Source organism: Neoarius graeffei, chromosome 6, assembly GCF_027579695.1.
Source record: "Neoarius graeffei isolate fNeoGra1 chromosome 6, fNeoGra1.pri, whole genome shotgun sequence".
Classification (NCBI taxonomy): domain Eukaryota; kingdom Metazoa; phylum Chordata; class Actinopteri; order Siluriformes; family Ariidae; genus Neoarius; species Neoarius graeffei.
This window is the reverse complement of record NC_083574.1, coordinates 2349170-2373344: the sequence shown is the minus strand read 5'-3', so window position 1 is coordinate 2373344 and position 24175 is coordinate 2349170. Positions and strand designations below refer to the sequence as shown.

Below are 24175 nucleotides of genomic sequence, written 5' to 3'. Positions count from 1 at the left end.
CTAATCTAATCTAATCTAATCTAATCTAATCTAATCTAAACTTTTTTGTCTTTGCTAATAACTGTTCAAGCAACAAATCACCAAAGCAAATTCATTGTATGTGACAATAAACTCGATTCTGATTCTGATTCTGAGTCCAATCAGCTCATGCTGAAGAAACAAACATTTTGAGAAAGAGAGAAAAACGCTTTCAATCCTCCAGGCCTGCAGGTGGCGCTGTGGCGATCCGTGGGTTTTTTTTTCCCCCCCCAGTGGCTTCTTCTGTATCTCTATGGTCGTACACAGAAGCAGAAACTAAGCCCGGAAAAAAAGAGCAAATTTTCAGGTGTTTGTCTCTTGAATTTGAACGCCATGTCCTACAATTACGTGGTAACGGCGCAGAAACCGACGGCGGTGAACGCCTGCATCACCGGTGAGTCGCACCGGATCTGCACTTTCACACTGACTTATTGTTCTCGCGCGTTATAATGTGGTGAGCGCGCGCTGAAGGCCTGTGTGGCTAACTGTTAGCAGGTCAGCGCTTCAGTAATCGCCTCAGATCAGCTTTATTTTTTATTCTCACTCATTCTATAGTTTATTAGATATTTCATAACCATGAGAACATGTGCAGTGGAAAAAACGCGTGTATGAAATTAAACACATTTACTACTTTTAATAATAGTAATAATAATAATGTGGTTAGCCAGGTGGCTAATATCGTCCGAGCTGCAGGATTTGCGCGTGCGTGCCGTTGTGGTAAAGTAATTAATTAATTAAACATATTATTAATGTGTGATTTTATAAATATTCTCCTGGAGATTTATTACTGAATGACATTTGAGTCATTTTTAAATGAGGTATGAGGGTTTTTTTATCTTGTTTTCTGATAATTAAAAAAATTAAATAATAATAATAATAAGTATGGAAAATGATCATAAAGTGCCTCTGAATTTTAAAAAAGGTCTTTCAGAGCTTGCTGTAGTTCTTCCTCAGTGTTCTGGACACCATGATGATGATGTCCATGAGCAAATGTCCCTGCAAGCAGCGATTAAGGGGCCAGGCATTTTCTGTCCTCATCCCATAGTGTTGGTCAGGGGTGGGCAATTATTTTTTCCATGGGGCCACATGAAAAACAGAAAATCTTGTGGAGGGCCGGACCAAAAGGCTGAACTAAATTCTGCATAATATTAATTGTATTTCTTTATATAAAGCAGTAAATAGCATTGTTTTTACAAGCTGCTAAGACTGGTAAGAGTATGGAAAAAACGAGGTTGCCTTACACAAAATTCAATCAAATTTCCCAAAACAATGGTTAACAAAATGTGAATGTTTGTACATTTTTTCAGTCACATTCACCCCAAAACACAATAAAGACATCAATATTGTCTTTCTACTCCAAATATCAAGCAAGATACATCATATTATAATAATGATGTCCACATTTGTAGTCTAATCACCTCATTTGGTGTTTTTCATTTGGTAATGCCGACTCAAATTGTAGTCTTTGAACACTGCGATCTGCTCTCCGCAAACTAAACACACAGCTTCATCTCTGACTTCAGTAAATAAATACTTAGCAGTCCATGTTTTGTTGAAAGCCCTGCATTTGGCATCTACCTTTTCTTCTTTTTGCGGACATTTTGGGGATTAAAGTCTTCTTGTGATCTGCTCGCAACAACTTCGATTCGGTGTAGGTATCAGATCTACAGATCGGCTCCGGCGCCTGCTAGTGACGTCACACTATGTGATTGGCTGGACTGTTTGAAGGATGACGTACAAGTTTGTGGTTGGTCTGGACAAATTACAGAAGTAGTTATCACTGGATTAGGTTTCGTGGGATTTCATGTCGCGCGCATTGAGTTTTTGTTGAACACAACTTCAAAATAAAAGCAATGCACATTCAGTCCATGCATGAGGTAAAATTAGAAAATACGTTTATTTTGTAATTTCTAATTAACCTTACGCGGGCCGGTCAGAATGAACCAAAGGGCCGGATGTGGCCCGCGGGCCGTAAAATGCCCAGGTCTGGTGTTGCAGGAACAATAAACCAATAAAAGCCCCTGGAACCATCAGCTTTTCCTCTCAAGGGGATTTACTCACCTCAGACTGCTGAGAGATCACCTCACTTCCTGTTTTGTGTAACCCTCCCAAATTGCACATGAAGTCAAATCTTGTTTCATGGCATGTTAAATATGCAAGCAGTTTGTTTGATATCAGGGCGCAAGAATGTTTAGATGCACCCTGCCATCACTTCCGGCTTGGCTGTCAAGTGTTTTGCAGGTTCTGGATAACAGGTCGCATCGAACATCTGAGAAACTTGTATTTTTTTGTCCTGGTCTTACAGTTCTGCAGTCTGAACTTTGTGATGTTTGGGCAACTTCCTGTTTTGAGATCACAAATTCATTCTATCAAGAATACACTGCATGTTCAAGGAAATTATCAAGAGAAACAAGAATCTTAATTTTCAAAAAATTGTTCTTGCAAATTTGGGTATGGTGGCACGGTGATCCTGTGGTTAGCAAGAAAGTTCTGGGTTCGAACTTCACAGCCGATAGGGTCTTTCTGTGTGGAGTTTGCATGTTCTCCTCGTGTCTGTGTGGGTTTCCTCCCGCAGTCCAAAGATATGCAGATTAGGTAAAATACTCAGCCACTGGGGTTGTACAAGCCAGTGTATGCTTTGTGCCAGTCCCAAGCTCGGATAGATTGGAGAGGGTTGCATCAGGAAGAGCATCCGGTGTAAAACCTATGCCAAACTAAATATGCAGATCATGATGATCTGCTGTGGCGACCCCTAACAGGAGCAGCTGAAAGATAATTATGTTGGCAAATTATCCTAGTGGTGATTTATTCCAAATGTCTTGGAGTTCCTCAGGGTGAGGTCCTTCACTTAGAGTACTATCTCACTGGGTTGCGACAAATTGCAAACGTCATTCACGAGAGAGTTTCAAAAGTGTCTTGAAACATTCGTGGGGCTTCTCAATTTCCTTGCATGAGTTGCAAAGTGTCGCTCCTTCGTCGCTGAAATTTTGAACATGTTCAAAAAATTCATGCAACAAAATTTCTCTCAAAATAGCCGCAAATGCGTCACTGGTGTCGCAAAGCCGTCGCGAACCCTTCTCAAGTCAGTTTCTGTGAGGCTTCGTCTACTTCCCTGCCTGCCGAGGGAAAGCCGGGCTGCGACAGCCTGCGACTAGTTGGAAATGCGACAATTGCTGTAAAATATATGCGAATATCAATTCAGTATGATTCCAAGTGAAAATTGTCGCTAATTTGCATATTTTATCGCAATTGTTGTCTCCAACTAGTCACAGGCTGTCGCAGCCCAGCGAGATACTGGCTTTACCCACCAAGTTTGCTCAGAGTACATCACGTGGTTGCTGAGATATGACCTCATGTCCTGTTTGGCAACTTTGCCTTCAGATTCGTTTGCGAGTTATGGACGAACTGTCTCGTATATCAAAAGTCTGAGAGAACCTATTGCTGGCTCACAGTGCTATATTTCCAGAATTCCTTGCAATGCTTTATCCAAATTTGGTGGTGATTGATCAGACAAAATTTGGAGGAAAATAAGAACCTGTTTTTGGAAAAATTAAAAAATAGTAGAAATTACCTTACCCGAATTTGCCCTTTTGGTGGTGCTAGAGTGCTTGTTGTAAGGGTAATTGAGACTGTCCTCATTCCTCGTGCCAAATTTTGTAACAAGCCGATGAAGTGGTCAGTGGGTTGCTGAAGGTTCCGATTGTGGAAGAAGAGGGGGAAAAAAACATACAAATCCAATTTGGTGCCTTTGGCGCTTGGCCCCTAAAATATTTTCAATAGATTTGATGATATTCTCTTTTTTTTAATTTTAGTAATTTGTCACTTCCAGGGTGACTATTTCAAATATTTGTTGTCCCATACTGAACTAATCTTTCTGTTCCAGCAGTTAAAGCTAAGATCTCACGTAGCCAGAATCATTTCACAGTAGACAATTTTGGGCCTTCCAAGGGTCAACTAGCACGCATTCTGGGCCCTCCCGTCAGAATATATGAGAGCCCGGGAGCTACCTTGAGAACCAAGAGGGTGTAGTTTCCATCCCTGGAATGTTTTGTCTTGTTGAAAATTACCATGGGTCATGCGCCGGATGAATTCATCCGTCTCAACCGTGAAGGCACACGTGAACATCCTTGAGGCATACCGGGGGTTACCATAGCATTCTGTTGGAACCATCAAGTTCAAAATGTTCACGGAACAGCATTCTGCAGAAAGTGAATTTGCCTCGGGGCGTGGCTTATTTCGTCTTGCCGTGGCTAAGCTGTACTGCAGTTGTGAAAACTGTACACACTGCTGTCATTACCGTAAGGCCATATGTTGCTGCTGTCATTGGTTTTACTGGAATCGTCTGTCGCTACCATCGCGGCTACCTTGGCTTCTTTTGCATATTTAATCCACCCGAATTTATGCAGCGGCTCGCCTCCAAAATCTGCCAGAATGGCCATGGTAGCTTCAGCCACGGTTTTTGCAGATCCACCGGTGATGTGTGATCTTGGCATAAGCACACTCTAGAATATATATGTCCCGCCCCCAGGGGTGTGTCTTGTTCCACAGAAGGCGCTCGTTAGCAGTACCCAAGTTTTATCTGTAAAAATATATAAAATGTTTTCATCGACTGCAATAACGATGAAAATGCATTCTGGTGATTTGATCGAACGCTCCTGTACCTGCAGGTCACTTCACCTCAGCAGAGGATCTTAACCTTCTCATAGCGAAGAACACACGTCTGGAGATCTATGTGGTCACAGCGGAGGGATTACGGCCAGTCAAAGAGATCGGCATGTATGGCAAGATCGCCGTCATGGAGCTCTTCAGACCCAAAGTGAGTTGCAGCGTTGCACTTTGAATATGTGAAATTTCTATATATATTTTAATATTATGTTAATTCTGTTTTTTGTGTCTGTGTAGGGTGAAAGTAAAGACCTTCTGTTCATTCTGACAGCCAAATACAACGCCTGCATCTTGGAGTACAAGCAGAATGGAGACAGTATTGATATTATCACTCGTGCTCACGGAAATGTGCAGGTATAACCCCAAACCGCGAAAGTTGTATGTCCTAATGCGAAACCTTTTTGTTTTAAAAAACGGTGTGTTGGGTAAAATGCGTCAGGATCAAGTCCCTAACAGTTAAGTAGGTGGAGTGTCATGTCAGATATTCATCTGCTTGAAAGACAAGTTATACAACACACACAAAACACTGCTCATGATGATTTCTGAGGATGTTCACGAGCACAGCCGGAGAATTATCTGGCTGTGCTGGACGCTTGCTGATTTCAGACTGAGATGGAGGCGATGTGAAGGGTTGTGTCTATAAAATGACTGACAGGAAGCCTTTAAACAAGCAAGCATCCATAACCCTCAATGTTCCAGGATGCTTATGCAAGGGAAAAAAAGTCACCTATTGCACCTTTTTTAAATATTATTTCTCATGTTTGTTTTAATTTCTTAGGATCGGATTGGGCGTCCATCAGAGACCGGGATCATCGGTATCGTGGACCCGGAGTGTCGTATGATTGGTCTGCGGCTCTATGACGGTCTTTTTAAAGTCATCCCGTTGGATCGGGATAACCGTGAGCTCAAAGCCTTTAACATTCGTCTGGAGGAGCTGCAGGTTATAGATGTGCACTTCCTGTATGGGTGCCAGGCTCCGACCGTCTGTTTTATATATCAGGTATCAAATCTTATCTGAATATCATTAGAATATAATTAATCTTTAAATTAAGCAGCTCATTAACTATGCGCTCACTTCATAGTGTGCAGGTGGAGAGCGCAGAATGCACAACACGCATGACTCCAAATGTCTTTTTTTTTTTTAAAGTGTGATTAGACCAAGTTTTGCTTTTTTTTTTTCCTTTCACTCCCTAATATTAAAATATTGGCACCCTTCAGTTCTCTCACACACACCGGCATTAAAACACTCCGTGTGTGAAATCATTATATAATATCATGGTAGATTGTTACAATACAGTTTTCTGAAATATTGCAGGTATCGTTATGTCTTTGTTTATTTACTAAACGTTTGCTTATATATTAAATATGTTAATCTAACAAATGTTTTTAAAAAATATGCTTATCAAAGTTACTTAACAAGAATAAATATTTTTACTTAAGAACTATTGAATATGTTAAATATGCCCAATAATCATTTATTAAATGCTCATTAATTAAACACTAAGTCTTTCAATGTTTTTATATTTAAATATTTTCTTAAACCTTTATTTAGGAACAAAAGTTGAATTAAGAAGTTAATAATGTATAAAATTTTTGTATTTAATTAAATAAGTTTCTGTCTAATTTTATTTATTTATTTTAAAGTTTAAGAGTTCCAGGCTTCTGACTGGAAGGTGATTTGATGATTCAAATTTCACCCCGACTCTTTAAAATCATAACACTTTGTGTCCACAAAATTATCATTGGACTTTTGTTTTCAATGCAGTGCTAATGTTTTGGTCACAGTTTGCTAGCAAACCTGTATGTTGTGATGTGTATTGCAGAAATGTCTTGGGTGTCATGTGATATGACAAAAATATCATCTGACTTTTTAATCACGATTGGTGAGGTGAATGTTTTTAACAGTTAAATGTGATTAGAACTTATTCTGTTTATTGCTTGGATTGTTCTGTGGAAAGCCGCCGAAAGAAACGTCACTTATGCTTTAATGATGTGAACAGTTAAACCTTCGTAATAAGTTTAGTTTTGAAGCCTGAGTGTTGAGTAAAAATTGTTAATTGAAAAAAAATAATAAATTGCCCTTTGTGCTTAGTTGTTTGTTTGTTTGTTTTTTTTTGTGCAAAGATAGCCAAGATTGTACAAACATCTGAAGCGTTCTGCCTCTCTCTCTCTCTCTCTCTCTCTCTCTCTCTCTCTCTCACTCTAGGACCCTCAGGGACGACATGTGAAGACGTATGAGGTGTCTCTAAAGGAGAAGGAGTTCAGTAAGGGTCCTTGGAAGCAGGAGAACGTCGAAGCCGAGGCCTCGATGGTTATTCCCAGTGAGCTCTGATTGGACACTTCAGTAGAGTTGTTTATGAATATTCATAAAATCTGCAAAAAAAAAAAAATTATCTGACTTGTGTGCGGTTGTATCATAACTGCAGTTCCTGAGCCTTTCGGTGGCGCAATAATCATCGGCCAGGAGTCCATAACATATCACAACGGAGATAAATACCTGGCCATCGCTCCTCCGACAATCAAGGTGATTGATAATTGTGCTGTAACTTGACATCATTGATATTATTGACTCTGATTGGTGGAAGGCTGCTTGATTTTGTATAAACACAGCTCTGACACCACTGCTCATATGTTGTCCCTTCTATAATAACAGCTCAGTTGTGTTAAAAACACGTGCTGTTGTATGAAAATGATTAACTTCATAAATGTATAAAGAATGAATCATGTAAATAATTCAGATGTTTTTAGGTTTGTTTGTTTTGTTGACTGAGTGAGTTTGTCTTAAATCCATAGCAAAGCACGATCGTGTGTCATAACCGTGTGGACCCGAACGGCTCTCGCTATCTCCTGGGTGATATGGATGGAAGGCTGTTCATGCTGCTGCTGGAGAAAGAGGAGCTAATCGATGGCTCTATGGTGCTCAAAGATCTACGGGTGGAACTGCTGGGAGAGGTGTGCATTGTATTGTGCGTATGTTGAAATAGCAAGCATTTTCACATGTATGTGTTTTCACATGGTGTGTGTGTGTGTCTTCCAGACGTCCATTGCTGAGTGTCTGACCTACCTGGATAACGGCGTGGTGTTTGTTGGTTCCAGGCTTGGAGATTCTCAGCTGGTTAAAGTCAGTGGGGTTTTTATTACTTCTGTACGAGACCTATGCATTTCTTGAGTAATGAAATGTGTGTGTGTGTGTGTTTTGTGCAGCTGAATGTGGACAGTAACGATCAGGGCTCGTACGTGGCGGTTATGGAAACGTTCACGAACCTGGGCCCAATCGTGGACATGTGTGTAGTGGATTTGGAGCGGCAAGGACAGGGGCAGGTGAGACCACACCCGTCCTTGCACGAACTCCATTTGATAGTTACCACAAAGCGCTCGCTCGCTCTTGTCTCTCTCTTCCAAAATGAGTTTCAGACTTATCAATAGTGCATCACATGATCAGGGTGTGTCTGTCAGCTGGAGCTGTGCTCTCGTATTATATCGTAAAAAACGAACAATGGCATGGCCTTATATCTTGCTTACATGTATAAGTACATTATGTTGCACGCTGTGATGTTTTAGTACTGATCATGTCCTCTGTCTCTTGCTGTAGCTGGTGACCTGCTCCGGTGCATTTAAGGAAGGTTCTCTAAGGATCATTCGGAATGGCATAGGAATCCATGAACACGCCAGTATTGACCTGCCTGGAATCAAAGGTCAGTATGTATAAAAGGTCCGAAACTTATAAAATAGCCCATGTATTATAATAAAATCATTTGCTTTCCTGTTCAAGAAAAGGTTAAAACTGGCTTAGAACATCTCTCCACCATTATCCCCATGGCAGGATCTATAAATATACATGAATATGCAAATTAGAATCCAGAAATTACTCATCTTGCCAGTAAACAAGTTCATGATTATCAGTCATGATTTGCATCCACACTTTCACTGATTTTTTGAACAGCAGAGAGAATTTCAATGTTACTATGACAACCCTCATCTCATCATCACGAACATTAGCTAAGGTAGTTAGTTAGATTCTAAGCTTAACACACAGGTTAAAGTTTCAGTGTACAGCACTGTCAACGTCATCTAGTCTTGCACAATTGGTCCAGTTTTTGTGACATCACAAGATCAGCTTGTGCGTAGCTCCGCCCAGAAATCATTGTATTTAGGGGGGAAATGAAATAATTTCACCCAAAGATCTAGATTTATATATAAATAATCATCATCTAGGATGATTTTAAACATTTTAAGACACACATTTTGAGTTTGGAGAATGCTTATAAATAAACATTCTCCAAAACGTAATTTATTTATTTAAGACATTTTGGTGTGAAATGGGGGCAGCATGGTGGTGTAGTGGTTAGCGCTGTTGCCTCACAGCAAGAAGGTCCGGGTTCAAGCCCAGCAGCTGGCGAGGGCCTTTCTGTGCGGAGTTCGCATGTTCTCCCCGTGTCCACGTGGGTTTCCTCCGGGTGCTCCGGTTTCCCCCACAGTCCAAAGACATGCAGGTTAGGTTAACTGGTGACTCTAAGGCTACATCCACACGACAACGGCAACGAGATGTTATTAAAAAAAATATCGCGTCCACATGGGCAACGGATCAGTAAAATATCAGGTACATATGGCAACGCTTGCTGAAAACGATGCAATACACATGCCACACCTCTAGGGGCGCTGTAAGACGATCCCTTCGGAGACACCAGAACAATAGAAGAAGTAAGGACGCATGTGCATAAACTATTATGCGCGAGACTTCATATTAGCCACAAAGTCAGAAAAATCTGTTCGTAAAATTACATTATAATGACCAAATACAATGAAAAGTATTTTTCCAGTCTCACCTGTGAAAGGTAATCCCATGTGATCTCGTTTGGACGGTAAACCTGTTGGTACAGTTAAACGCAGCACATGAATGAGGCATCTTTATTCTCCGCTTTGACCTATCCAATATGGCGGCGAGGATGATGACATGATTCTACGCGGAAGGCGGCGTCTTTAATGGTCCGGAATAAATTGAATGCTACACGTTGATGGATTAATTTGTTCTTCTACGCCCTTTTTGAGGAATGTATTGTAGGACTTAAACCAACATCTGAAGAGGTGAGATCGCTCCTTTTTTTCCCTATTTTTGCTGGCGGGATCGACTCTGCCCTAAGGGCTATTCTCTCACACTTTGCACCATTACACAAATATTCACAGTGAAAATATTTTGTAAGCGTGTTTCATGAACCAAGTTATGGGATTTGTTGACAACTCGCATCGAGTTCGTTACACTTCTACCCGGTGTGAAGCACATGTGGTTGTGACGTCATCGTAAACAAATCCGTTCTACTCATCCAGACGACTTCGCAACGGCTCCGTTGCCAGATTTTTCCACTCTGGAACCCGTTCTCAAAAGATTTCGTTTTGGGGCACCCAAAACGCCGGTGCCGTGTGGACGCCAGGCCGAAACGATAAACAATTTTATCAGATTCACCTGAATCCGTTGCCGTGTGGACAGGGCCTAAATTGAGCGTAGGTGTGAATGTGAGTGTGAATGGTTGTCTGTGTCTATGTGTCAGCCCTGTGATGACCTGGCGACTTGTCCAGGGTGAACCCCGCCTTTCGCCCGTAGTCAGCTGGGATAGGATCCAGCTTGCCTGCGACCCTGTAGATAAAGCGGCTACAGATAATGAGATGAGATGGTGTGAAATGGTGTCTTATATTGATGCGTATTAATCATTTAATTATAAAACTAGTGTTTTTTTCTCATCTTTGTGGCATTTTCATGAATAGCCAGTAAATTATTTGTATTTTATTTTCCATTATCGCCACATCACAAGGACAGGTTTGGAATTCATGCGAGGCTTTATTTGTTATGACTTTATTTGGGGGAGGGGTGGAACTATTTCAAAGCCCGAGCTGTGACATAAAATTGATTAAACTGTCATCTCAAGGCCCACTTTGGGACTTGGAGGTTTCTCACTCCACTTACTGACAGACTGAATTATTGTGCAAGCTGAATTATTTAACTGCTATTCATACTATTTTATTTCCACACATTTTTTTTCTTTCATCTTTAGGATTATGGCCTCTTCGCTCAGAGGCAGGCAGAGACACCGATGACATGCTGGTGCTTTCTTTCGTTGGCCAAACCAGGTAGGACTGAGAGCTTTGTCTTTTATTATTACTGTTATTTAATTATTTGTTATAAATCGTGTTAACTCTCGGTTTTGCATTCTTTTACAAAGAGTGCTGATGCTGAGTGGAGAGGAAGTGGAGGAGACTGAACTTCCAGGGTTTGTCGATAACCAACAGACATTCTTTTGCGGAAACGTCGCTCACCAGCAACTCATTCAGGTTTTCGTTTGACTTTGTGTCAACTTTACATCCTCTCACATACAGCTAGTGTTTTATTCATTTAATTAAACCAAATATAGTGAGTCCTCATTAAAGTTCTCCTGTATGTTGATGTATTTCCTTTTGGAGCAGTAATTCAGAGTGACAGCAAATAGCGTTTGAGATAAAAACAAACCGTATTTTACTGTTCATGAGCTGCTACTGTCGAGCAAGACGCACCCCTTGGGGCAAGTTCTAGAGAGCATTTAATTGGTTGAACGCAAGCCTAGTACAGGATGAGTCATCATGCTGTCGTATCATATTGTATCGAAGATATACAGAGCCAGAATGGTACTGATGTCCAAAGTGTTAATGGAGCTTTGAAGGGGATTTTTTTTTTTTTTTTTCTTGGGGGTGGTGTTCAGATTACTTCCGGTTCAGTGCGACTGGTCACGCAGGACAGCAAGGCTTTGATTAGCGAATGGAAGGAGCCTCAGGGCCGGAACATCAGCGTGGCTGCTTGCAATTCCACCCAGGTGGTGCTAGCGGTGGGTCGAGTCCTCTACTACCTGCAGATCCTCAGTGGAGAACTAAAGCAGATAAGGTACTGTGTGTAGCATTTACACATCTTTACACCTCATGTTAAAGTGGAACTCCACTGATTGGTCAGATGGAAATTTTTCTAGTAGTAGTGTTCTGACTCTGCTCAAGGTTGTCTGTTCTACAATATCGATCTATCATATATACATCACATCATGCCAACTTGAGTAGATGTTTACCTCAAAGTAAGAAGGACACAAAATCCTAGTCATGTTTATATAGTTATGTAAATACTAGGTGCTCTTAAATAACAAACTCGTATGAAAGGTCTAATTTTATGCGACATTTTGTCGTCATCCCCCTCCCTCGCATTGCATTATTTTCTGATTTGGTTAATCCAATTTGTTAGTAAAATTGACTAGCATGAATTGGTGAATCAGTTGCTTTTTTTTTTTTTTTTTTCCTCCCCTCTCTCCTCCCACATTTGCAGTTCCACAGAGATGGAGCACGAGGTGGCGTGTTTGGACATCACTCCTCTCGGGGAGAGCAGCACGGAGTCCACTCTGTGTGCCGTGGGTCTGTGGACGGACATCTCGGCCCGAGTCCTCCGTCTGCCCTGCTTCAGCCCTCTGCATAAAGAGATGCTGGGTGGAGGTGAGAGGACAGGAAATGAACTTGAGGACTCTCCGGGTCGTTAAACCCGACTCCTTAGCGTGACGGGTTGTGTAATGACGGCTCAGCAGTTTATACGTAGTCACACGACACCATCAGTTTTAATGATGCTTACGTACAAACTACAGAACAGTTTTCAGAATAAATAAAACATTTAGCGAGTGGAAATTTGAATTATTCTGTGTAATGATTTTGCTCATTCTCTTGGAGGTAATTAGAAAGAAAAGAGAGAAGAAAGAAAGCACAACTTTATTTATCGCACACTTGTGAAATTTCCTCTCTGCATTTAACCCATCTGAAGCAGTGAACACACACATGCGCGTGCACACGTGAGCAATGAGCACACACACACACCCAGAGCAGTGGGCAGCCATGCTAACAGCACCCAGGGAGCAGTTGGGAGTTCGGTGTGTCGCTCAAAGGCACCTCAGCCCAAGGCCGTCCCATATTAACCTAACTGCATGACCTAAACCCACACAGACACAGGGAGAACATGCAAACTCTGCACAGAAAGGCCCTCGCCGGCCGCTGGGTTCGAACCCAGAACCTTCTTGCTGTGAGGCAACAGTGCGAACTACTACACCACCGTGCCTCCTTTAATTATGTTGAAGTTGTTCATTTACTGAAAATGTGTACAGGGTGAGGGTTAACTGGGACTCTCTCTCTGTCTCTCAGAGATCATTCCACGTTCGATCCTGATGACCACGTTTGAGGGCAGCCATTACTTGCTGTGTGCTCTGGGAGACGGCGCTCTCTTCTACTTCGGCCTGGACTTAGAGACAGGTCAGTGAAATGTGTACAGTTCATACAGTACAACTCCCTACTTCGACCCAGAAATCGCAAGAAAAGTGTAAACACGTCTGTCCTGAAGATGTATAAATGTCTTCTTACATAAAACTTCAACCATGTCATCCAATGCGTACCCATTTTTTAAAAATTTGTTGATTATTAGTGGCTTATACTTCGCAAATCTCTTACTATAGAAATAACGTATTCGAATGTAAAAGGAGATTAGAATTTTCTGAAGTATATTCTGAGACGGACAATTCACTGTCATATTGGTGTACATCATATGTACACACACAATAATAATAATAATAATAATAATAAATAGGACTAAACAGCATTAGAAGTAGATCAGTCACTTTTTTTTAATTGTCATTGTCATAACAACGAAATTCCGTTGGAGCAACCCAGCCATACATAGTAGGTGTAAAAGTGCATAATGTAAAAAGTGCATAGTAGTGCAAAGTCCCATAATGCCCATTATAAATAGAGTCCGGTGCAGGCATGAAATGTGAACGGTCATAGTCGTAGCAGCAAGAGGTATATCAGAAAACAGATCAAGAACAGGGGCACCAAAACCAGAGAGCATGGTCAGATGTGGAGTTAATGTAATGTTGCAGCAATGCAGAGTCCAGCTCAGTTATTGTAGGGTGAGGTGTGTTTTACTGTCCATGGGAGGAGGGGAGTGGGGCACTGTTCAGCTGCCTGAGGGCACAGGCTTTGGGCCATTCTGGTTGTTCAAGAGGGAGAAGTTATTACTGTAATGAAGTGTGAAACCAGTTAGACTCTGTCAGGCTGGTTAAATTTATTTGAATGTTATTTGCATATTATTAATTTTACATGCATGCCTAACAGGTTTAAAGAAGAAGCTGTCCATTACGGGTTTTAGGAAAACCTATTTTTTGAGAATTTCAGCTTTCACCTTCTGGGGAAAAAAAGTCTTAACACCTATACATTTTTTACACAGACTAATGTTTTAAATATATTAAAATGTTCCAGGAATGAAAATCTTCAGATGTGTGAGGAGGTTGTGGTGTGTGTGTGTGGGCAGGCACTTTGACTGAGCGGAAAAAGGTGACTCTGGGGACTCAGCCCACGGTGCTCCGGACCTTTCGCTCTCTTTCCACCTCCAATGTGTTTGCGTGTTCAGACAGACCCACTGTCATCTACTCCAGCAACCACAAGCTCGTCTTCTCCAACGTCAACCTCAAAGAGGTCAACTACATGTGTCCCCTCAACTCCGAGGGCTACCCTGACAGGTGTGTGTATTTAAGAGAAAACAAATAAACCAGTATTTATGCAGCAGTTTTTTGTTTTATGAGGGTAAGGGAGGTAAGGATTCCTGAAACTAGGCTGAGATCCAGCTGGAGAGGCTTTACACACACTTATTTAGGATTTTTCTTTTTTAAATGTTAAAAAGGCTTCAAAAAAGTATAAAATTAAAACAGAGCAGCTTCATCTAAATATGTTGAATGTCTGGAAAACAAACACATCATCTAGCATTAGTTTAGTTTGAATTAATCATTAAATTCATGCTCAAGCGTAACATTGAAGATTTTATTACTTATTTACTTGTTTTTCCTGATATTCTGATTTATACCTATTCAGTGAGCTATAACCCATTCATAACGGTGTATAATGTTAAAGTTTACTGTAATGAAATAAAACTTTTGTAATGTGTTCATTTTTGTTGTTTAATCTCTGTTACAGCTTGGCTCTGGCCAATAACAGCACTCTGACCATCGGCACCATCGATGAAATCCAGAAGCTACACATTCGCACTGTACCTCTGTATGAGTCACCCAAGTGAGTCTGTTCATCTATCTATCTAGCTCACTAGCTATACTTTCTTCTGTCATTCCTTCCTTCCTTACTTATTTGCATCACCTCCATTAGTCCTTACAAACTTCCCTGTCGACCTACTTATTTACGTCCTTCAGCCCTTCTTGACTCTCATACTGATTGTTACTTCACTTCCTTTTTCCTAAAAGCTGCTGACTGTAAAGTCATCTCAGTGGGGTTTTTTTGTTTTTAAATTGTGCGTGGCATTTCCTTCTGGCACGCAAGAATAGTATCATGTGGATGGGATGTGATAATTTTGATGTCCTGAGGGTTACTTTTCTCTGTTTTGGGACTTTTTCCTCCCTCTTGAGGTAAACAGTACAGCCCTACGAAAACCGGAAACAGCTGAACTCGAGGGAGGAGCTTTAACTAATTAGCATAACTATGGAACTGCGTCATACCAAGATGGCGACTTGCAGAAAACATCATGACTCTGCATCGACCTCAGAGAGTTTTGAGTCGCAGGGATGTAATTTGTGGTTGACATTAACAAATACAGTGGTGCTTGAAAGTTTGTGAACCCTTTAGAATTTTCTATATTTCTGCATAAATATGACCTAAAACATCATCAGATTTTCACACAAGTCCTAAAAGTAGATAAAGAGAACCCAGTTAAACAAATGAGACAAAAATATTATACTTGGTCATTTATTTATTGAGGAAAATGATCCAATATTACATATCTGTGATTGGCAAAAGTATGTGAACCTTTGCTTTCAGTATGTGGTGTGACCCCCTTGTGCAGCAATAACTGCAACTAAACGTTTGCGGTAACTGTTGATCAGTCCTGCACACCGGCTTGGAGGAATTTTAGCCCATTCCTCCGTACAGAACAGCTTCAACTCTGGGATGTTGGTGGGTTTCCTCACATGAACTGCTCGCTTCAGGTCCTTCCACAACATTTCCATTGGATTAAGGTCAGGACTTTGACTTGGCCATTCCAAAACATTCACTTTATTCTTCTTTAACCATTCTTTGGTAGAACGACTTGTGTGCTTAGGGTCGTTGTCTTGTTGCATGACCCACCTTCTCTTGAGATTCAGTTCATGGACAGATGTCCTGACATTTTCCTTTAGAATTCGCTGGTATAATTCAGAATTCATTGTTCCATCAATGATGGCAAGCCATCCTGGCCCAGATGCAGCAAAACTGGCCCAAACCATGATACTACCACCACCATGTTTCACAGATGGGATAAGGTTTTTATGCTGGAATGCAGTGTTTTCCTTTCTCCAAACATAATGCTTCTCATTTAAACCAAAAAGTTCTATTTTGGTCTCCTCCGTCCACAAAACATTTTTCCAATAGCCTTCTGGCTTGTCCATGTGATCTTTAGCAAACTGCAGATGAGCAGCAATGTTCTTTTTGGAGAGCAGTGGCTTTCTCCTTGCAACCCTGCCATGCACACCATTGTTGTTCAGTGTTCTCCTGATGGTGGACTCATGAACATTAACATTAGCCAATGTGAGAGAGGCCTTCAGTTGCTTAGAAGTTACCCTGGGGTCCTTTCTGACCTCGCCGACTATTATACACCTTGTTCTTGGAGTGATCTTTGTTGGTCGACCACTCCTGGGGAAGGTACCAATGGTCTTGAACTTCCTCCATTTGTACACAATCTGTCTGACTGTGGAATGGTGGAGTCCAAACTCCTTAGAGATGGTTTTGTAACCTTTTCCAGCCTGATGAGCATCAACAACGCTTTTTCTGAGGTCCTCAGAAATCTCCTTTGTTCATGTCATGATACACTTCCACAAACATGTTGTGAAGATCAGACTTTGATAGATCCCTGTTCTGTAAATAAAACAGGGTGCCCACTCACACCTGATTGTCATCCCATTGATTGAAAACACCTGACTTTAATTTCACCTTCAAATTAACTGCTAATCCTAGAGGTTCATATACTTTTGCCACTCACAGATATGTAATATTGGATCATTTTCTTCAACAAATAAATGACCGAGTATAATAATTTGTGTCTCATTTGTTTAACTGGGTTCTCTTTATCTACTTTTAGGACTTGCGTGAAAATCTGATGATGTTTTAAGTCAAGGGTCACCAAACTTTTTGCTCTGGGGGCCACACTGTCGTTCCTGACTGTGATGGGGGGCCGGGGTCGGGTCAGCTATATAACATATAGAATTGTATGACCCAGACAAATATATGACCACCAGCAGGCCTCATTGTGTAGTAGAGATTACTAGCCTGGCACAGCCATCCCCACTACTATATCCCCCCACTACTAGATCAACACTTAATTCCTGGCACATATTTGTTTATCTTTACTGGTGGTTTGCAAAAGTAGTAATCGAGACCTTCACACTTGGTTTTAATTTGAAATACCACAGATATTCCATTTATTTATTTTCTAATAAAAATAACATCAAAGCTGTCAAGGTAAGAAACATCTGCCTAGTTGAGGTGATTGACACTGGCAAAGGTGAGTGGAAAATTATAAATTGTAGGTAAGCCTGTTGATATAAATAATAATTGTGTGCAGCACTTAATAAAGGTCAAATAAATAGGCCTATAAAATAAATACATTAAAAAAAAACAGTGAAATTATAATATGAGCAGTAGATCAATAGATCACAGCAGTTGTGCTGTGTCCTGCACGTCATTGCTCTCATCCATGGCTAAAGCAAAAAACTCGAATTCTGACGCTCTCTCATTCAGCTGGTCATACACGTTGTCCCCCAAATCTTCGGTTCGCCTGGTCATAGTAGGTGCGGAGAGACTCACCGTGTTGAGCGCATCCTTCTTGTCGGGACACACCTCCTCAGCCACAGCAAGCATGCATACTTTAACAAAGTCCCCATCAGTAAACGGCTTTCCATGGGTAGCTAGTAGGTGAGCTACCTTATAGCTAGCTCAGACAGCAGCCTGGTTGATCTGGGTTTGGTGAAGGAATACATTCTGTTGTGCAGCCAGTCCGCATTTCATCCTCCGAATCATGTCTTCTCTTGTTTTCCCTCGCAAACTAGCATACTCTTTGTGGCGGGTTTCCTAGTGACGACGCAGATTATATTCTTTGAAAACCGACACACTTTCTTTACATACAAGACAAACTGCACGGTCCTTACACTGAACGAAAAAATAATCGGTGGTCCACTGTTGTTTAAAAACTCTGCACTCTCTGTCAGCTTTTCGCTGACCGCTAGCCATTTTACTGTACTGAACACTGACAGTTCTCTGCGCATGCGCTGCCTGTCACTGCTTGATCGCGAGCATATGACGAAAATTCGGAAAATATGAATAGTTCATTTTATAACTAAATATCAATTTTAATTGATAAAATCAACAACATACAAGATGCAGACATGTTATTATTTGTCAAAAAGCAATTTAAAAAAAAAATAGGCCATGACCACTTTTGGGGATTACCTCATAGGGCTGGTTCAAGTGGTGGGGGGCAGAGGGGCTGGGGGGCCGGTCAAAGGGGGGTGGCGGGCCGGAGTCGGCCCGCGGGCCGGAGTTTGGTGACCCCTGTTTTAAGTTATATTTATGCAGAAATACAGAAAATTCTAAAGGGTTCACAAACTTTCAAGCACCACTGTAGATCCATGAAACTTTATCTTTTCTCCGTTACTGCTTTTGTGTTCTCATTTCGTTCTCTGTAAGATCGAAACATTAGGTGTAGAGCTCCATACTCTCTACCGTGGAGTCGAGCTTATGCACTCTAAGACTGAGCTAGATAATCGCTAGCTAGAATGATTTGGTTATCTGTCCAGAAAAATGACACGCCATCTAACCTCGCTCTATCTTGCCGTAACACTAGACAGGCTTTCCTTTTCTTTTCCGCTGCTTTTAGCTGATGGGAGAGCCGAGTCCACCCTGTTTGTCCACACTGATTTTGTTTTGGTTAAAAGTAGGTCAGACACACCCCATGGTGGTCACATGATCTTGTTGGTCACTTTCTTCGTCGATCTCCGGAATTGTAAAACGTGGGATGCTTTTTTTTTTTTTTTTTTTTTTTTTTTTAAATAATATATCTCGGCAAAACATTTACACACAGGAGTGTGTGTGTGTGTCACACCAGTGAAACATAACAGAAATGGAACATTTTACCCAGAATTCAACTTTGCAGTCAGACCCTTTAAATACTCATTTACTTCCTTGCTGACTTTATTTTCTCACTTTTTTTTTCCGTCCTTCTTTTCTTCCTTGCGTACTTAGTTACTTCCTTACCTCCTTTTTTCATCAAATACTTATTCCTTGGTTTCTTTCTATTTTACTTCTTTATATCGGAATTCCCCTTTCTTCCTTACAGCCTTCCTTTCTCTCTTCCTTCCATACTTATTTGCACTCAATTACCTCCTTCATTCCTTACTTACCTACTAGCTTACTTTCCTTTTTTTACCTTGCAATGTTTATCTCCTTACTTACCCACCTCTTTCCTTCATTCCTTGCTTTTCAATTCCTTCCATCCATCCTTCATTCCTTGCTTTTCAATTCCTTCCATCCATCCTTCATTCCTTGCTTTTCAATTCCTTCCATCCATCCTCCATTCCTTGCTTTTCAATTCCTTCCATCCATCCTTCATTCCTTGCTTTTCAATTCCTTCCATCCATCCTTCATTCCTTGCTTTTCAATTCCTTCCATCCATCCTTCATTCCTTGCTTGTGTAATTGTTTACTTCCTTCCTCTGTCCTGCTAGAAGGAAGCGGTTTCCTCTGAGTGCATTTAAAGATTTAATGTCTGGATTAAAGGTGGTGGGTTTTGCTTGATTAGCGGGTCACAGGCTGAAGGATGTACTTTTCTGATTCTCCTCCTCCTCCTCTCTCAGGAGGATCTGTTATCAGGAGGTGTCCCAGTGTTTCGGTGTGCTCTCCAGTCGAGTGGAGATGCAGGATGTTAATGGAACCACGGCTCCCGTTCGCCCCAGCGCTAGCACTCAGGTAGGTCCTCCTAACGGTTGTAGTCTTTCTTTAAAGCGAAGATGAGCTGTTACGGCTTTACTTCTTGTCCTCAGGCTCTGTCCAGTAGTGTGAGCTCCAGTAAGCTTTTCCCCAGCAGCACCTCCCCTCATGAGACCTCCTTCGGTGAGGAGGTGGAGGTGCACAGCCTGCTGGTGGTGGATCAGCACACTTTTGAAGGTATTTCATCCTCGTCGTTGAAGTCGAGTCTTGTGATGAGCTCGCGGTTGGACTGAAGTCATTAATATTCCTTTTGTTGTCTCAGTGCTTCATGCCCACCAGTTTCTGCCCAGTGAGTACGCTCTGAGCCTGGTGTCCTGTAAACTGGGCAAAGATCCTGCAGTCTACTTTATCGTCGGCACCGCTATGGTCTACCCTGAGGAGGCGGAGCCTAAGCAGGGTCGCATCATCGTCTTCCACTACACCGATGGTAACGACAGTCAGGCGCATTTAATTTGACTGCATTAATGATGTTTTAATAAAAAGTGGTGGGTTTTTTCCTTCTGTAAATGATTTTTTCCCCCCTCTCCCTAGGTAAACTACAGACTGTAGCAGAGAAGGAGGTGAAAGGTGCCGTGTACTCGATTGTGGAGTTTAATGGCAAACTGTTGGCCAGCATCAACAGCACCGTGAGACACTTAGAGTTACAAGTGTAGGGGGTTGATGTATTTAGACTGTTTCTGAATAGGTCTGTGTGTGTTTGTAGGTACGCCTGTACGAGTGGACGGCAGAAAAAGAGCTGAGGACTGAGTGTAATCACTACAACAACATCATGGCTCTGTATCTGAAAACCAAAGGAGACTTCATCCTGGTGGGAGATCTGATGAGGTCTGTGCTGTTGCTAGCGTACAAACCCATGGAGGGAAACTTCGAAGAGGTGAGATGTGATATATATATTTTTTTAATTCTCTCTCTCTCTGTTGATCTGCCTCTGTTTATTTCTGTGAATCTCTCCCACTCTCTCTGCCTCTTTGTCTCCTTCCTCCCACTTTTTATATAAAAGGTTGAAAGTGTCTCTCTGGACAGATCTGTATCTGTTTTTAGCACATAATTATCTTTTTTCTTCTCATTTCTCTTCAGATTGCGCGAGACTTCAACCCCAACTGGATGAGTGCGGTAGAGATTTTGGACGATGATAATTTCCTCGGTGCAGAGAACGCGTTTAACCTTTTCGTGTGTCAGAAAGACAGGTACGGGAGGATTGTGCTCTCAGCATGCTAATAAGGTGTCACACTTTACCAGACACTCGGAGGATATCTGGGACGTGTAGGAGGCTTTTACTACCACAGATTTATGTCGAATTTCATTACAGTTTTTATTATAATATCAGTGATTTTAATGCTATCAAAATAGACAAGGTTTACTGTATGATTTTAAAAAGCCACCAAAAGACCAGAGTGTAAAGTCTGCATCAGACTGTGTGTACTGGAGTCTTATTTGGGTGAGAGCTAATCTTAATGCTTTAAATTCTCTCTGTCTCAGTGCTGCCACCACTGATGAGGAGCGTCAGCATTTGCAGGAAGTGGGCGTGTTCCACCTGGGTGAATTTGTCAATGTGTTCTGTCACGGTTCCCTTGTGCTGCAAAACCTTGGTGAGAGCTCCACTCCAACACAGGGTTCTGTGCTGTTCGGAACTGTTAATGGAATGATCGGTAAGAAAAGAAACCTTAAATTTAATCCTAAAGTCAGCTGTAAAACACTTGAATAAATATTAGAAAATGTCGCCTTCTGAGTCTGGAGGCTTCTTCATGGGGTTCGGGTTGGAACCCATCAGTGATCTTGTTTAACCTGATGATTGGTATAAGCATGATGTAATTCCGAACAGTGAGCTAATATTGTTTGAGTGTTCTGAGCCCAGGAGGCTTTTATTTAAACTCTGTTTACTGTAAAGATGTGAGACATGATTGTGTTTAATTTCTATTTTAAATAATTTTTGCCTCGAATGTAAACAAACTGGCGAAATGGCAGGAGCAATGTGTGAAAAATCCGATCATTCTTGGGGGGGAAAAAAAAAAGATGCGTTCTTACCATCAAATTCCTTCTTTACATAATTTTGGTTTTTTTGGGGGGGTTTGTTTTCGAGTAGAGTTTTTATTTCGTCCTCGATTGGTTCAGTAACACGCTCTGCCATTTTGTTTTTCTCTACTCACGGTATATGAGCTGATATCCTAGTAGTAGAGTAGCCAATCAGAGTGCACATTTGCGCATATCCAGTGAATGTGGAGAGAATAAAAGAAATTATATTGTGATTTTTTTTTTTTTTTTTTTTTTTCTCACAATCTCGCAGGATTAATCGTCCGTTCAAGGAAAATTTACAATAAAATCTTCATGCAAAGTGTGTGTTTTTTGTTTCAGGGCTGGTGACATCCCTATCAGAAGGATGGTACAGTTTACTGATGGATTTACAGAATCGACTCAACAAGGTGATTAAGAGTGTGGGAAAGATTGAGCACAGCTTATATCCTCTTAAACACTCCTTTTACACTTTTTTTCAGGTGCCATTGACCATTATATATTTAGTTCAAAGGGTGCTGCTTTTTTTTTTTTTTTAAATAAATATAAAAGTTGTTTTTGCTTTGATGAGACAAAAGAAGGTTGTGAGCCTTGTACTGTATTTATTGGGAAAAAATCCTTAACGGTGATCACCTGGAGATCTTTCAATACGGAGAGGAAGACGGAACAGGCTACAGGTTTTATCGACGGAGATCTGATCGAAAGCTTTTTAGACCTGGGACGGGCAAAAATGCAGGAAGTGGTCAGCACGCTACAGGTATTTTTAACTGCACCCAGCTCTCAGTGGTAGGCATGTGTTTGCTGCCTTGTTTGATCTCTCTGTGTGTGTGTGTGTTTGTGTGTGTGTGTGTGTTTAGATTGATGATGGCAGTGGGATGAAGCGAGAGGCCACAGTGGATGAAGTGATTAAGATAGTGGAGGAGCTCACCAGGATCCACTAACCCCACTGCACTGCACAACGCTCTGTACATAGATATAAATAAACCAGATAGAGGTGTGTGTGTGTGTGGGTGGACAATATAGATGCGTGCTCTAGAAAGAGGTGCGTGCGTGTGTGTGTGTGTGGAGAGAGTGAGGGCTGAACGATAAGCACTCCTTTATCATTGCGTTATCAGGCCACCGTGATTTAAGGTGTTCTGAGAGATGAGACACACAAAAGGATGCTGATCACATGATTTAGACTTTTACTCGTGACGTTTTTGTCCATGTGCTCTTTGCCCAGTCTTTACTTTTAATAAAGCTTGCTCCAGTAAAACTTCTGATTTGTTGGTTTTAACATTGCAGGAAGTTGGATTTCTGCAAAAGTTACTCGTTAAAAGAAGTCATCTGCTCTTTGTCCATGTCAAAGCCATTCTGCTTGAATGAAAAACATCAGTTAATACGTTTACAGTCCAGGCTGGACTCGGATTGGACACAACTGTTGATTGAATTTACATAAATGGTGCAATTTAAAACAAAAAAAATCCCAGGTTTATATCACTGCTCCTGCTGTGTGATTGTTTCTTTAGTAACCCCTGTTAATTCACAGGGACTTGTACGACAGCCTCAACAGTGTGTGATGTGTTAAGGAGACCTCTGTTTATAGACGGAGTCTCCAGCGTCAGAGGTAAAGCTGTAACTTTACGCTCTGCAGTTTCTCCAGCACCAAAGCCATGCTGTTTCCTCCCACTCCTTTCACTGTGGTGTGTAAGAGGAATAAAACACTTCCTGAATCTAGCTACCACATCAAACAACCCTGTCGTTGATGAATTTCCTATAAAAGCATGTCTTGAAGCATTATTTCTTGTGTATAATAGAACTATTAATTTCACATTTTTTTAAATTGCATTTATTTACAGAGTGACAGTCCGCAGTTACAGAGGGTGATTCGGTCAATAGATTTAATGAGGCTAAAAATGATCACGGACATTTTGGGGGAAAAGTAACAGTGTTGTGTTTTGTTTTTTTGGGTTGGACTGACTTTTTTGTATATTTTAAATGTAAAATTTAGTGAATGTTCTGGAATTGGACAGGACAAAAGAATCAGTTTACAGTTCATTAGATGATGTAGGTACAGAAGGGCTGAGAATTCTGAGAGATAAAACTCCTAAAATCCTGTTTTTACTAGTTTTTGAAGACTGTTCATTAAGTTCAAATTAACTAAGGATTAAATTTATTATACTCTCTCTCTCTCTCTCTCTCCCTCCCTCTCTGGTTAAAGATGATGGAAAGCATGGACTCTTATTTATTAAATTCAGTCTTGATTAAAATCTAAATGTCCAAAATAGTGTTTGCTCCTGCTGCGTCGACTCCTTTTGAAAAGTGTTGATTTTCTTTAAGTTGGCAGCAGAGGGCACTGATGTTTCTGGAATGATTTTCGTTCTTTAAACGTGCATGACATCAGGTCATGGAGCTGTGAGCAAGTCCTCCTGCATTTAAACCTC

The 24175-nt window shown here is 41.2% G+C and overlaps 1 protein-coding gene across 1 annotated transcript; it reads left to right on the top strand.

The window, feature by feature from the left end:
- The first annotated feature begins 266 nt into the window (after nucleotides 1–266).
- Nucleotides 267–23007, top strand: ddb1 (damage-specific DNA binding protein 1). Its single transcript, XM_060923188.1, has 27 exons — nucleotides 267–412; nucleotides 4686–4834; nucleotides 4921–5037; nucleotides 5462–5683; nucleotides 6890–7004; nucleotides 7110–7207; nucleotides 7477–7635; nucleotides 7721–7804; nucleotides 7888–8004; nucleotides 8276–8378; nucleotides 10731–10806; nucleotides 10899–11007; nucleotides 11412–11590; nucleotides 12017–12180; nucleotides 12874–12981; nucleotides 14036–14243; nucleotides 14695–14790; nucleotides 19610–19721; nucleotides 19796–19919; nucleotides 20005–20169; nucleotides 20274–20368; nucleotides 20446–20616; nucleotides 20820–20929; nucleotides 21222–21391; nucleotides 22095–22197; nucleotides 22386–22509; nucleotides 22610–23007. The coding sequence occupies exons 1-27, from the start codon at nucleotides 352–354 to the stop codon at nucleotides 22691–22693; spliced, it is 3423 nt and encodes a 1140-aa protein (XP_060779171.1). The 5' UTR covers nucleotides 267–351; the 3' UTR covers nucleotides 22694–23007.
- Nucleotides 23008–24175: the final 1168 nt, after the last annotated feature.